Source organism: Hemitrygon akajei, chromosome 29, assembly GCF_048418815.1.
Source record: "Hemitrygon akajei chromosome 29, sHemAka1.3, whole genome shotgun sequence".
Lineage (NCBI taxonomy): Eukaryota > Metazoa > Chordata > Chondrichthyes > Myliobatiformes > Dasyatidae > Hemitrygon > Hemitrygon akajei.
In genome coordinates, this window is record NC_133152.1 from 30,509,479 (window position 1) to 30,524,554 (window position 15,076).

The 15,076-nt window shown below is 41.9% G+C and overlaps 1 protein-coding gene across 9 annotated transcripts in view; it reads left to right on the plus strand.

Annotated features, from left to right (window-relative positions):
* Window positions 1-15,076, plus strand: part of camta1a (calmodulin binding transcription activator 1a) — a 1,224,644-nt gene that overhangs the window by 1,033,439 nt on the left and 176,129 nt on the right. For all 9 annotated transcript variants that reach the window (XM_073032065.1, XM_073032068.1, XM_073032066.1 and 6 more), the window contains exon 6: window positions 3,338-3,491. In XM_073032065.1, coding sequence (XP_072888166.1) covers window positions 3,338-3,491 — 154 coding nt within the window. The remainder of the gene's footprint in view (window positions 1-3,337; window positions 3,492-15,076) is intronic.

The window sequence follows — 15,076 nt, forward strand, 5'->3', positions numbered from 1 at the left end:
GCCTCATCAGAAGAACACAACATAATGTAGGAAGCGGAGGCAGGTTTGTCAGCCCCCTTAAGCCCACTCTATCATTCGATGTGATTATGGTTGATCCTCTCTTGGCCTCAACATGTGCTCCTCCCTTTGTAGTTTTAATGTGTGTCCATCAATGTTCATTAACTCCACCTCCACAACTCTGTTGAGTTGAGAATTTCAAATCAGAGAAGGAATTCAAATTGTTTTCGGATGAAATGAGTGACTCCTTTTTCTGATATTGGTTCCTGTATTGCTCTGACTATGTGTTCCCATTGGAGCAAACATCCTCTCAAAATGCCTCACTTTCATACCAACAATTCTTCATACATCAATGAGAATAGACTAAACTTGCTCAACCCTCCTTCATCCCAGGAACCAATTGAATGAACCTGCTCCATATCAGCTCCAATACAGTCATATCCTTCTTTAAGCATAGAGACAAAATCTCAATATGTTATCCCAGGTGTGGTCTCATCAACATCCTTAAAACTGTATCAAACCTTCCCTACTTCTAATGGCTATATCTGTTGTAATAGTGGTCATCGCACCTAATAACTTGCAGTACTTGCATGCTAACCTACTGTGTTTCTTGCACTAAGACCCCCAAATCTCTTTCCAAACCACTTTATAATTTTAGAGACTCCCATCTGCTCATAGCATGGCATCAAAGAGCTCCTGACCGTTCACTATTTCCCTATAGAAAACGTATAGCCTCACAGTCCAGTATTATTCTGGCCACTTTCTCTTTGGGGCCATAAATTATATATATATATATATATATAAACCTTTTAATAATACAGATACTAGAACTCTAATGAAAAAATACAAGTCTTTTCACAACTGTGGTTTGTGGCTAAAGTGTTTGCCCAAGTGTATTTCACTGCAGCTACTGCCAGTCATAGACAAAATGCTCGTGGAACGCAGCAGGCCAGGCAGCAGCTATAGGAAGAAGTACAGTCAACGTTTCGGGCCGAGACCCTTTGTCAGGACTAACTGAAAGAAAAGATAGTAAGGGATTTGAAAGTAGTGGGGGGAGGGGGAAATCCAAAATGATAGGAGAAGACCGGAGGGGGAGGGGTGAAGCTAAGAGCTGGAAAGGTGATTGGTAAAAGGGATACAGAGCTGGAGAAGGGAAAGGATTGTGGGACGGGAGGCCTAGGGAGAAAGAAAGGGAGTGGGGAGCACCAGAGGGAGATGGAGAGCAGGCAAGGAGTGATTGTGAGAGGGGCAGTGAGAGAAAAAAAAGGGGGAATAATACATAAATAAATAAAATAGATAGGTAGGTAGATAAATAAATAGATAAAGGATGGGGTAAGAAGGGGAGGAGGGGCATTAACGGAAGTTAGAGAAATTGATGTTCATGCCATCAGGTTGGAGCCTAACCAGACGGAATATAAGGTATTGTTCCTCCAACCTGAGTGTGGCTTCATCTTGACAGTAGAGGAGGCCATGGATAGACATATCAGAATGGGAATGGGACTTGGAATTAAAATGTGTGGCCGCTGGGAGATCCTGCTTTCTCTGGCAGATACAGCCTGTCCCATGATCCTTTCCCTTTTCCAACTGTGTATCCCTTTTGCCAATCACCTTTCCAGCTCTTAGCTTCACCCCTCCCCCTCCTGTCTTCTCTTATCATTTTGGATTTCCTCCTCCCCCCCACTTTCAAATCTCTTACTATCTTTTCTTTCAGTTAGTCCTGGTAAAAGGTCTCAGCCCAAAACATCGACTGTACTTCTTCCTATAGATGCTGCCCGGCCTGCTGCGTTCCACCAGCATTTTGTGTGTGTTGCTTGAATTTCCAGCATCTGCAGATTTCCTCGTGTTTGCATAGGGTATCTAGATGGAGTTTTGCACCTTAATGTTGCTATTCAACAGCTGGCTCGAAGGAAAATAAGCAACACACACAAAATGTTGAAGGGACTCAGCAGACCAGGCAGCATCTATGGAAAAGAATAAGCAAACTTTGATTCAACTAGATTCTCATTTCCCTCTAGGTAATTGGAAAAGAAAACCTCCCCTTGCTCAGATTCAGGAATGAAATTGCAGGCAGAAATAAGATCAGTACTTTGACAGGACCTCCCAGTCCCATAGCCCCCCAAAACTTAAGGTAGCAAATGCATAGGAACATGTGTAGCTCCTTCCTAGATCGTGTATGTCCTTGGAATGTATCGTTGTTTCGCCATCTTTGTAATCAGAAATCTGGAAGTCATCTTCCAGGAGCAGCTGTAACACAAGGAGTGCAGCATTTCAAGGCGGTGGCTCACTACTACCTTCTCAAAGGTGATTCGGGACAAGTAAGAAATGGTAGTATTCCCAATGCTGCCCGTGTTTCAGAAACAAGAAATAAATGAATACTATTAAAAATAGAGCATTTGGCAAACTGAATGATACTCCCCAGCAGGAGTCAGGGTTACTGATGAAGACACTGATATATTAAAGTTTTCTTTTTGGTGGATACATTCTCATTCACAGATGAATCCAGTGAATTGAATAAGCCAGTGTTAGCTCTTTGAAAAAGAACTATCTATTATTAGCCCGGTACTCAGAACCATTACCCAGCCCTATTTGGTCCTAACATCTCTCCATTATCTGCATCTTGCAGTTTGAGAGCTAGCTCCTTTAGATGTGGTGTAGATGGTCTTCCACAATGCAACGCCAGAATAAACCCTGCTCGCAATACTGAAATATTGACAGTTCCAGCTAAGCTTCACACTTGGCTTAGCCAGAACTGTCAGAACACTAAATGCCTGTGATGTTTGGATGATTGCAAATGGTCCTGCCCATCCTTTCTTAAGAATATATCTGTTTCTCCAGATGTGGTTTCATCAGCATCCATAAAGTTACATGAAAAATTATCTACTTCTATTCTCTATATCTCTTCCATAAAATTACAATATGAAGCTCACCCAGCTATGCACCCTAAGCCCCACCCACCCTTATTTATTTTAATATGGTGTGTATCTCACTGTAACATTTCATAAAGATAGTCACCACCCAACAGACCATTTAACAGTTTCCCTTGATACTTACTTTGAGTGTATGAGCTAGCTGATTTTTTAGTACTTTTGGATTTGCTTCCATCTTCCTTTTGTGCGGGAGAGTCCAGATCTCAGCAACTAACTGTATGAAACAAAATTGCCGTCCTGTTCATTTTTCATCTCAAGCTGTTCCTGCAGCTTCCTGAAACTGTTGGATATATGGACTAGAGTTGAAGTATTAATTTTAGAGTACTTAATTTTGTTTACTGGATCAAATTCTCTTTTTGGTTAGGCCACAAAGTCTAAGTTTTTATTCTAATTTTTTTTTTTGTTTCCCACAGAATCCTGATATTGTATTGGTCCATTACCTGAATGTACCAGCCATAGAAGATTGTGGAAAACCTTGTGGTCCGATACTGTGCTCCATCAACACTGACAAAAAGGAGTGGGCTAAGTGGTCAAAAGAGGAGCTGATCAGCCAGCTCAAACCCATGTGTGAGTGTTAGCTTCAGCAATAATTTCAATTTTGTTCCTTAATGTGGCGTTGTTCATTGGAGAGTTTCCCTGGTGTCTAAAGGAATCTGGGACACTACTGCCAGCAAATCCTGGAGGAAAATAGAACTGAAATGTATACATTTAAAGGTTTTTTTCTTTGACATCTTATGTTCAAAACTGTTGGGCATGAAAAATATGTCTTTTGGCTGATAACCAAGCACCAGTCATAAGATGTTCTAGTAACAAAGAAATTATTTGGTTTTAGATTGGTTGCCCCCATGAAAATGGGCATGATGGTATACCAATAGTCAGAGAATGATGGCTGCTTGGGACTAAGGAACTATGTGGTGAAACCTCCAGGAATCTATCGTTTCACACTTGGCAACTTTAAATGAGGAGGGTTTGAGGGAAATGGAGGCAGGCTGAGGTGCATTAACTATGAGGGTCTCTCTTGCCTCCAATTCCGAAGTTTGTGAGTTTGAATCCCATTGCAGAGACTTGAGCACGTAGTCCAGACTGACACCACAGGGAGTGCTATACTGTCAGAGGTGCCATCTCTCAGATGAGGTGATAAGCTGAATTCTGGTCTATCTGACTGTGGTTGGGTGTACAACTAAGACCCAATGGCATTGTTTTGAAGGATCGTGGAAAAATTATCCAAGATAGCAATTCTGACATCTCGAAGATGTATTTGAAAAATAAAATAATAGGCTATGTACCAGGAAGGTATACTATGTGCACAGATCTCAAATGCAGTAAGAATCGCATCATGAAGGAAGAAAATGTGGAAAAGGGAAGAATATAAAATTGAATTAAAGAAAAATAACATGCAGGCTGTACCGAATGAGTGCCTTTGTTTCCTTGCGGGAGTCTTTGAGAAAATGTCGTAAGGGAAAGAACAGGCTGAGAACAGAAAATGCAGCTAAACAGCAAGTAGCTTAATGTTCTGTGATGCCACGCACCATTTGCAACCCTGTAATAAGACACAACTGCCCTGAACTGCTATGGAAAGCGTTCCTGTGCAAAACAGGTTTGATGAAAATTCTGACAGGACGATGGGGAGGAGGGGAGGGGGTACAAATAAATACGTGGACTTCAGAGGAGAAGGGAAAGAGCACACTGGGGGCATGGAACCTGACGCAGACACTTGCTTCTTCTAACGCAGGCGATTTATAACAGCAACGAGGGAATTGACAGAAAATGTAATTCGGAATGGGCCTGAGCTTATTCACCAGTGCATTGTGCATCCTTTTTCCATCTGGCCCATTTGCTTTGGAAAAACAATGCTGCGTGCACGCCACCTGCTGGATTTCTAGTATCATTACAGAGCAAGATGAGGAGAAATTCACAGATGTACAAAGCATCATGCAAGAGAAAAAAGAAAATACTGGAAAGGCAGCATCTGCTGAGAGAAGATCAAACATATTCCTCTATTCAATGATGGCATCTGGCCTGCTGAGTCATACTGACATAATTTTTGTTTTGGAGAAGGCAGGCAATGGGGTACTGATTGTGAATGATCAGCCATGATCACATTGAATGGCAGTGCTGGCTCGAAGGGCCGAATGGCCTGCTCCTGCACCTGTTGTCTATAGTCTATCCCATATTTGCAGCATCTGCATTCTTTTGCTTTTCAAACACAATGCAAATGTGCATACAAGGAAATGCCATTGTTGGGCAGACCTACAAGATAGGATTCAAAAAAGGTAAGTTATTTGGGACAGGTGAATGAATACCTTTCTCTGATTTTGGAAGAGGTGGTTGAGGAGCCTGCCAGTCCTTTTTATTTTGCCATCTTTCTGAATTTCCTTTTTCTTGATTTCTCCCTCATCCTTTTCAGTATCTGTAACATTAACAGAGGAGCAGCCATCCCTGCGTTCAGAGCAGTAGTGAAATCTCTTCACGAGAAGTGTTTCTGCAGTTATCTCTGGATGTCAAGAAGTAATGAACTCGGGCCCTGCTCCAGACACCTGAGTACGAAATTCAACCTGGCTCTCAGTGTTGAATTCACTGAGGTGCTTCTTTTCAGATATTTTATTAAAGTGAAATATCTGAGCACTATTCTGGAACTAGGGCACTATTTTGACAGTATTTTGAAAAATTGGAGAAGAGATTCTTCCATATTCATGGGTCGGTATTTATCCATCAAATAGAACTTAAACAGATTAACACATACAAAATAGTGGAGGAACTCAGCAGGTCAGACAGTATCTATGGAAAGGAATAAACAATCGATGTTTTGGGATGAAACCCTTCATCATGAAATAGATTGTCTAGAATTATCATTGCTTATCACTGAAACATCACTAAAATAAGTTATCTAACAATATCTTTATTATTTTGGGCAGAAATTGACAGCCAAGATTGCGTCATTTCAAAAAATACTTCATAGGCTATAAAAAACTTAAGGATTGTGCATCTGACTGAAGATAATTGGCCGCCTCTGTCAGGATCTTCAGTTAGATATACAATGTTAATAAAATGTTCTGAATGTGGCAGGCTTGCACTTCTCCACGAGTGAAGAGCTCTCAGCATCATCGGTCAGAGAGGGAGCAGGTTGTGCATTACCATGTAGGATCCTTTTCAAAGCTGGAGATTTGGTATCTCTGTGCACACAGAGATGCTTGCAAGCAAGCTACCAATATTTGATATTGAGGAGTCAGAAGCCCATAGTGTACTTGCATTACTAAGGCTATGGAGAAGATGATTCATTATGAGTTTCATCAAAAGGGTAATGACTGAATGCCCCCAAGGTTCACCAGAATAAGCAGCAGGCTGAAAGAGCTGAGGTGCTTTAGCACACAGAATGACTGAGGTTTAGAGGTAACTCATTTCCAGGTAGGGAGATTCAAAGAAAATTAATTATTCAAATAAAGAACTAGCATTTGCAGAATGTCCTTGATGACACCTCAAAGTGCCTACATTTCGTAAAGAGATGCGATCACAGTGCTGGAAATATGTCAGCTAATTTGTACAGAGTGACCTCCCACAATTCTTAACTGCAGTTAGATAATGAAGAGAGAAATGTTGGTCTAAGACATTGAGAGATCTCCCAAGGTGTTCTTTGCATTGATACTCTGGGATGTTGCCCATGCATTCAATGGCCGTGAGTCCTTGGTTAACGTCCCTTTTGAAAGCTGAGTCTACTGAAGCTGACGTGACTCACTGTCAGCTGGCACATGGAGATGTGGGTGGAAACGGTGATCTCAATCTTCTAGGGTGAAGTGATCGAGCAGAGCCATAGGACAGATATTGGGGCATTTATATTCTGAACAGAACACCATAAAAAAGAACAAGTAGTTTGGCAGGCAATTTTCTCATGATCACGCTGTCCCTTTAAACAGTAGTAGCAACAAAAAAAATTAAACTGACATTTACCATTGACCTTGTCTCCATGGAGATGAACAGAGAATGTCAACAACTTGTCAGAAATGTAATAGAATGAAAACAAATGAAAGGTGTATAAATGCATTTATATTGTGGCTGCACATAGGTCTCTAGGTAATACTGCCATTTCTCTCGGTTGCTTTGACATTCACCTTACCTGCCACATGACCAATTTCATTAGATGGACTTCGAGCCATGTGTTACAAAGAACATAAGGGGCAGGAGTGGGCAATTCAGCCCCTGGAATTTGCACCACCTTTCACTGCGTCTATGACTGAGCTGTGATCCAACTCCATTTATCCGCCTCTCCCTGTGCTCCTTAATACCTTTAGTTGTCAAAAATTATCAATCATCGAAATATTTAAATTTAGCAACTGCCTTGGCATAATCTGTCATTTGCGGAGGTGGAGTTAGTGTTGTGGTTCCTGTGCAATGGCAGAACTGAATGTGAGACCCATCAGTGTGATTGTGAAGGTAATAAACACCTTCTATCATATTTTCATATTTATTTCACATCCTTATCCTCCCTTGGTCCTTTCAACTTGAACTAAAATAGTCAATCATTGTCTTAGTAAATCAGTTGGGTAATTACAACAGCAAATGTGAGGAATATCATCTAATATCTGTATTGTGTGGTTGTTGATAGGAAAAATGTCAATTTTTAAATGTTCATCATTTCCTGGATGTAAGAATTGCTGATAAGGTCAGTGCATACTTGAAGAAATCTGTGCTCATGGCCTGTTGCCCTTGTACTGTTTAGATGGTGGTTTGGCACATTCTGTCAAACAACTTCCATGGGTCTGATAGTCACATAATAGTTCACGGTTCAAGGCTTCCACCGAACAATTGTTATGATTCACATCTTGCCATCTATTGCCCTGCCAACATTGGGCTCATATTGAATCAGTTCCCCCCTCAAAAAGGCATTCCTCTCTGGACTCTCAGCATTACGGCTTTCCAAATTGGCTTCAGGGGGGTACTTACAGGGGCTGGCCAGCATATGGATTCTGTTTATGTAGTCTAGGGGGTAGGATAGTTAGCTTCCAGTAACTCTGATGACAGAAAAGACCTGGTTTTCGGTTACAATGAAAAATTCTTGCTTCCTGTCTGATGCCAGCTATGCATGGGATAGCTTGCCAATGCTCAGTTTCTGACCTGCTTTTTGAAGACTCTTTACATGTATACAATCAATCTGAAAATTGATAACAAGCCGCATAGAAAGATATATGAACAAAAGATCAGAAGAAAGGGTATCTTATAAACAGCACTAAAGAGAGATGAGGGGAGATTAAAGGAGGGACTTCTAGTGTTTAGGAACTAGAGGTCGAAGTCAGGTACACTACTAATGCGGTTTAGAGAGTGGGAGATGGATGGTGTTGAGCCATGAATTTGACCAGATGTCTTCAGTAATATATGAGAGTTGCCAGGGTCTGGATTTCTTTTTGGCAGTACAGTAAAGCATTGTTATGTTTAATGCTAACACCCAATCCAGTTCTGAAAGGGTAGTAGTCTGGTTTGCACCCAGAACAAGTGTTATATATGGGCCTGCAAATTTCCTTGAAGAACCTCATCCAATTTAGCATAGCTCCTGACACTTTACTCAGATCGCCAATGAAAGACATCAGCCTAAAAACCATTTCCACATTGGCTGCCATATAGTAGCAATATATAGGATCTAGAGACTAAAACAGAAGGTGACAGCTCCCGCTTTACTCAAATGGACAAGTCCTGATCAATAAGGTACTTGCCAGGCAGGGGAACTTGCGCATCAGGGGAGCCAGGAACCCTTGCTAGATCCGTCATGGCAAGAGCCTGTCAGGAGTGCCTGTAGTTAGTGACAGGGTTGACTGTACAGCAATGCAGGGGAAAAAAATTTGACGATCTCACATTGTTTGTCAGGATGATCTGCACATCATTGTTTACACCTTTGAAGTGGAGATACTCACAGAATATGGAGCTCTGAGTCCTTGAAGCATGACACCACTAGTCAGGAAATTCAAATGCATTTTTAATCCGTTAAATCAGAGGTTCCAAACCTGGGGTCCATGGCATAAAAAAGGTTGGGAACCCCTGTATTAAATGAAAGGGATCAGTGATTCATTAATTTGTGTGTTATAATCAGTGCAGGTGCATCTGAAGGACTTTGTGCTTCATGTCAAGTCCATCAGCTGATTGAGTATTGTGGTTAAGAATTATATCGTGGAGAGAGGCTCTTGATTTGGTTTTGGGTAATGCATTTCCTTGGTATCTTACAAAAATCTGTCCTTTAAGGAGTTTCTGAAATCCTTTGACCCAGTGCCTGCTCCTTCTGCTCAACTTGGAGATAGGACTGTGGATATTGAGCAGGGTCATCTCCCCAGTAGCTATCTCCCTCCCACTCATTTTGCTCTTGATGCTCTTTAAGAAGCTGTCCAGTCAGGTCTCCAGAACTGAGACGAAAGTCCCTTTTAATACTGTTAGCAGCAACAAAGTTATGTGACATTGCCCTAGTTTTAAACAGTCACAATTTGCATCACTGAGCTCCAATTTATGACGGAAATGCATCTTACACAAATAATGACATCACCAGATGTTCATGTGACACAGAAAATTTGATGGCTGTGCCAGTGTGAATACTTCATGGAAGTTCTTACCCAATTTTGTGAAGATTGCTCAATCCACTCTGGCTTAAACTGAACGTTTGCATAATTTACATGTGGGAAAAGCAGGAAATGGATCCAGTTCTGGGAACAGGCCTTCAGGAAATTTCCTTTGCATCTTCAGGTCAGCACTCAGATGGAGAGGTGCAACTCAGATCACCAGGTACCCATTTGCCTGGCTGCAGCCTCTGGCCTCGACCTTGTATGTCTAATGCTCAGCTTACTCCGAGGGCCTGCTCCTATGCTGTACTTTTCTGCGTTCTAATTGCAAAACTTCCAGGAGGCAAGAAGTGGGCAGTGATTACATAGAAAATGTAGCTGTTGCAGATTAGAACACAGGATCTATGCATCTTTGTTGTTGCACAGAGCCTAAATGCATACATTGGAGCATAGAGTCTGTGCATATAAATTAGTATATGGTCCCTGTGTGCACACAAGGACAACCTGGGCCTTTGGTTTGGATACTGGAAGTTGTGCATTCTATTCAGATCACTGAAAATCAGTATGAGGTCCTCAGACACTTGAGCCTGCAAATTGAATAGATTGTCTAAAAGGATCTTATGCTTTCCCGGCATATATGACGAATGAACTCTTCTTGGGCTACCAGCCAGGTACAGATATCAATTTTAACCAACGTTTCAATGACAAGCTCTGCATCATCCTTAACGAAGATGGCAGAATTTGTCATCAAAACATCTGTTAAAGTCAATACCTATACATGGCTGGAAGCCCAGTAAGAGTTTATTGTGAATAGATTGTCACCCTTTTTTTAAACCTTCAAATCTTGTAATCATTGACTTAATCCAGAGAAGATCACACTAACAATAGTTTCTGGGAGAATCAAGGTCAGTGCATGCACCATGGAACATAGGACCTAGGTGTGTATATGGGAGCCTAGAACTCTGGGCAGGAGCACCAGGACATAGAGGCCGTGCCTGTGCCCCAATATGCAGGCTTCCAGGTGGTGCATTTGCTTCAACAATGGACTACTTCAGTTAGAGCATGTGGTCTTCAAAGCCTCATGGACTGCATTGTGGAAAAGTTCCCATGATCAGCAGGAGGCCTCAATCTAAACCAGACCAGTTGGTTTCCATTCAACAATCAATCTCAGCTGAGCTTGCCCTTAGATGCCCCTTGAAATAGTGAATAGCCAATGAGAACTGGATAACACAGTCCCTTAATAACACCTCTCTAATGACTTTTGTCCTTCTTAAAGAACGTGTGAATCAAAGCAGGTCAGCAGGATGGTTCTTTATTATACACAGGATCACAGTCACTGAGCTGACGCTGCCATGGTCTCTGTCAGTTCACATTTCCCGTCCCTTACTGATGTCTAACGGAATAGGTACTGCACTTAACATTGGAAACATTGCACTTAAACTGCTATTGGTCCAGAATCAAGCTGCAGAAAGGAATGGCTAAGAATGTACCCAACCCATCTGATAAGAAGATTTTTATGGTTAATTTCATAACCGAAAATTAGCTGGCTGGGGATTTCAGCTTCAGCTTATTCAAATTCAACAAGCACATCTGCCTGATGTAAATATTTTCTCTGTCACAGTTTCTGGAGTTAAGGTATGACAGTCTATTCCTTGTGAAAGAATGTAGTTGTGATATGACAGGACATTTCAAATAAGTCAACACTTCGGCTGTTTAATGCAGGCAGTTCATTAAAAGGACTTTGTCTTCACCTTCAGAATAAATCATCACAGCTGCTTAGAATGGGTGCATTGTTAAAGTACCCTCATAGGTGGAAGAAGGGTATTACTTTAGGACAGGACACACAATTGAGTAACAGTTGCTCTGGTGGTGGAATAGATAGGCCTGCACTTGAGATTAATAGATTTTTGTTGAGTATTTACTGAAGTAAGATGGACAGATGGAATTAAGACACAGTTCAACTGTTCCTTGTGGAGTCAAGTCCCAGATTTGCATGACTCTCTGGCTAAAGGAATTTCTTCAGGCCTCATAATTGCATTAATGAATGATTAAACATATATTTAGCTCATAGTTCCCATTTCTCCCAAACTGGGAAAACACCTTTCAATGCCTAAAATACATGACTTTTAACATTATTCCTTAGCTTTTCATTTTCCAGAGAAAATGATCCGGCCTGTCCATTCTTTCATGATTAATATTATTTCAGAGACCAGTACCCTGTAAATACTTGTTGAATATGCAACCTTGTCAAAGGCCTTGCTAAAGTCTATGTAGACAGCATCCATCACCCTGCCCTAATCAATCCTCTTGGTAGCTCATTCAAAAAAGCTCAGCCAAATTTGTGAGACAAGATCTCCCATGAATAAAACCATACCAATTATCCCTAATCAGGCCTTACTTTTTCCAGATGCAAATAAATCTCGTCTGTCAGAGTCTTTTCTAATAACTCTCCCAGCACTAATATAAAACTCATTGGCCTGTAATTCCCTGGCTTATACCTGCTGCCTTTCCTGTCCTCCAGCCTTCCAGTATCTCACCTGTGACTAATGAAGACACAAAAATCTCTGCTGGGATTCCCTTGCTTCCCCGAGGACACACCTAGTCAGCTGCCTGGGATTTATTCATCTTGATGCATTTGAAGACCTCCAACACCACCTCCTTCATATTGTTCTTGTGCTCTAGGATATCATTGTTCCTTCTCTTGAAGTCAAGGTTCACCAATATGCTTACCAACAGAATCACTCTACGACAGGTGCCATAGCATCTGTCATTCACTTGTCCCCAAAGCACCCAGAAAATAAGGACACCTATGTCAGAATGCTGTTTCTGGATTTCAATTCGGCATTCAACACTATTGTCTCACCTCGGTCTAACTACACCACTGTGCAACTGGGTGTTGGACTTCCTAACCAACAGACCTCAGATAGTCAGGATGCACAACCGCTCCTCCCTCCCCATCATCCTCAACACAGGTGCCCCCCCAGGCTGTGTGCTGAGCCTGTCGTTGTACACTCCACTCACACAAGACTGCACAGCCAAACATCCGAGCAATCACATCGTCAAGTTTGGTGATGACATGACAGTGGTGGGGCTCATCACCAGCAATGAGATGGCCTGCAGAGAGGAAGTGGAAGGGCCCGAGGCCTGGTGCTAGGGAAATAACCTCTTCCTTAATGTCAACAAAGGAGATGGTTATCGACTTCAGGAAAATTTGTACCACTCACACCCTGGTGGAAACTGAGAACAGTTTTAAACTCCTGAGATTGCGCATCACACACAACCTCTCATGGTCGAGGAACACATCCTATCCAGTCAAGAAAGCTCACCGACACCTCTGCTCTCTGAGGAGACGGGAGAGAGCTGGACTCCATATTTACATCATTCTGCAGATGTGCAGTGGAGAGCATCCTAACAAGTTGCATCCCTGCATGACGTGGAAACTGCACTGCAGCAGACAGGAAGGTTTTACAACGGGTAGCTAAAACATCACTGGCGTCAGCCTACTTCCCACCAAGGACGTGTATACAGAAAGGTGCCAGCAAAGGCCCAGTATACCACAAAATAATAATAATGGGGGATGAGCAGATGGTAGATGAACTAAATGAGTATTTTGCATCAGTCTTCACTGTGGAAGATACTGGCAGTGAGCCAGATGTTGAAGGGTGCAAGGGAAGAGAAGTGACTGCAGCTACTATTACAAGGGAAAAGGTGCTCAAAAAGCTGAAAGACCTAAGGGTACATAAGTCACCGGACCAGATGAACTGCACCCTATGGTTCTGAAAGAGGTAGCGGTAGAGATTGTGGAGGCATTTGTAATGATCTTTCAAAAATCGTTCGACTCTGGCATAGTGCCAGAGGACTGGAAAATTGCAAATGTCACTTTATTCTTTAAGAAAGGAGGAAGGCAGCAGAAAGGACATTATAGACCAGTTAACCTGAACTCAGTGGTTGGGAAGATGTTGGAGTCAGTTGTTAAGGATGAGATTATGGAGTTCTTGCTGACACAAGACAAGATAGGAGAAAATCAGCATGGTTGCCTTCAGGGAAAATCTTGCCTGACAAACCCGTTAGAATTCTTTGAGGAGATTACAAGTAGGATAAATAAAGAGGATGCAGTGGATGTTGTATATTTGGATTTTCAGAAGGCCTTTGACAAGGTGCCACACATGAAGCTACTTACCAAGCTAAGAGCCCATAGTATTAAAGGAAAGTTTACTGATGTGGTTACATCATTGGCTGATTGGTTGGAGCCAGTGTTTGGGAATAAAAGGATGCTTTTCTGGTTGGCTGCCAGAGACTAGTGGTGTTCCACAGAGGTCAGTGTTGGGACCGCTTCTTTTTATGTTGTATATCAATGATTTGATGATGGAATAGATGGCTTTGTTGCCAAGTTTGCAAATGATATGAAGATTGGTGGAGGGGTGGGTAGAGTTAAGGAAACAGCCTACAGAAGGACCTACATTAGGAGAATGGGCAAGAAAATGGCAAATTAAATATAGGGTTGGAAAATGCATGGTCATACTCTTTGATAGAAGAAATAAATGTGCAGACTATTTTCTAAATGGAGAGAAAATCCTAAAATCTGAGATGCAAAGGGACTTGGGAGTCCTTGTGCAGAACACCCTAAAGGTTAACTTGTAGGTAGAGTTGGTGGTGAGGAAGGCAAATGCAATGTCAGCATTCATTTCAAGAGGTCTAGAATACAAGAGCAGGGATGTGATGCTGAGGCTTTATAAGGTACTGGTAAGGCCTCACCTTGAGTATTGTCAACAGTTATGGACTCCTCATCTAGGAAAAGGTGTGCTGGCATTAGAGAGGGTTCTGAGGAGGCCCACAAGGATAATTCCAAGAATGAAGGGATTATCATCCAAGGAATGTTTGGTAGCTCTGTGTCTAAACGCTGGAATTTAGAAGGATGATGGGGGATCTCGTTGAAACCTTACGAAGGTTGAAAGGCCTAAACAGAGTAGATGCAGAAAGGATGTTTCCCATGGTGGATGAGTCTGGGACAAGAGCACGCAGCCTCAGGACAGGGGTGTCCATTTAAAACAGAGGTATGGAGAAATCTCTTTAGCCAGAGGGTGGTGAAATTGTGGAATTTTTAATCACAGGCAGCTGTGGAGGCCGGGTCATTGGGTATATTTAAGGCAGAGCTTGATAGGTTCTTGATTGGATGCATCATCAAAGGTAATGGAGAGAAGGCTGAGGAGAGAAAAAAGGGAACAGCCATGATTAAATGGCGGAGCAGACTCGATGGGCCAAATGACTTAATTCAACTCCTATATTTTATGGTCTTATGGTATAAGGATCCCACCCACCCTGCTCATGGACAGTTTGTCCCACTCCCATCAGGGAAGCAACAACTTAGTATCCACGCTAGGACCACCAGACTCAAAAACAGTTACTTTCCCCAAACAATAAGACTGATCAACAGTTCTACCCATTAACTCCGCCACTACTTTTATTATTTCCCATCAATCGCCTTAATGCACTTTAGTGTCACTATATGAACATTCAATAAATCTATGTATATAAGCTATCTTATGTATTTATATTTATTGTGTGCTTTTATTTTTATTGTGCTCTTTATCTTTTGTGTTGTTTTTGTACTTCAGATCC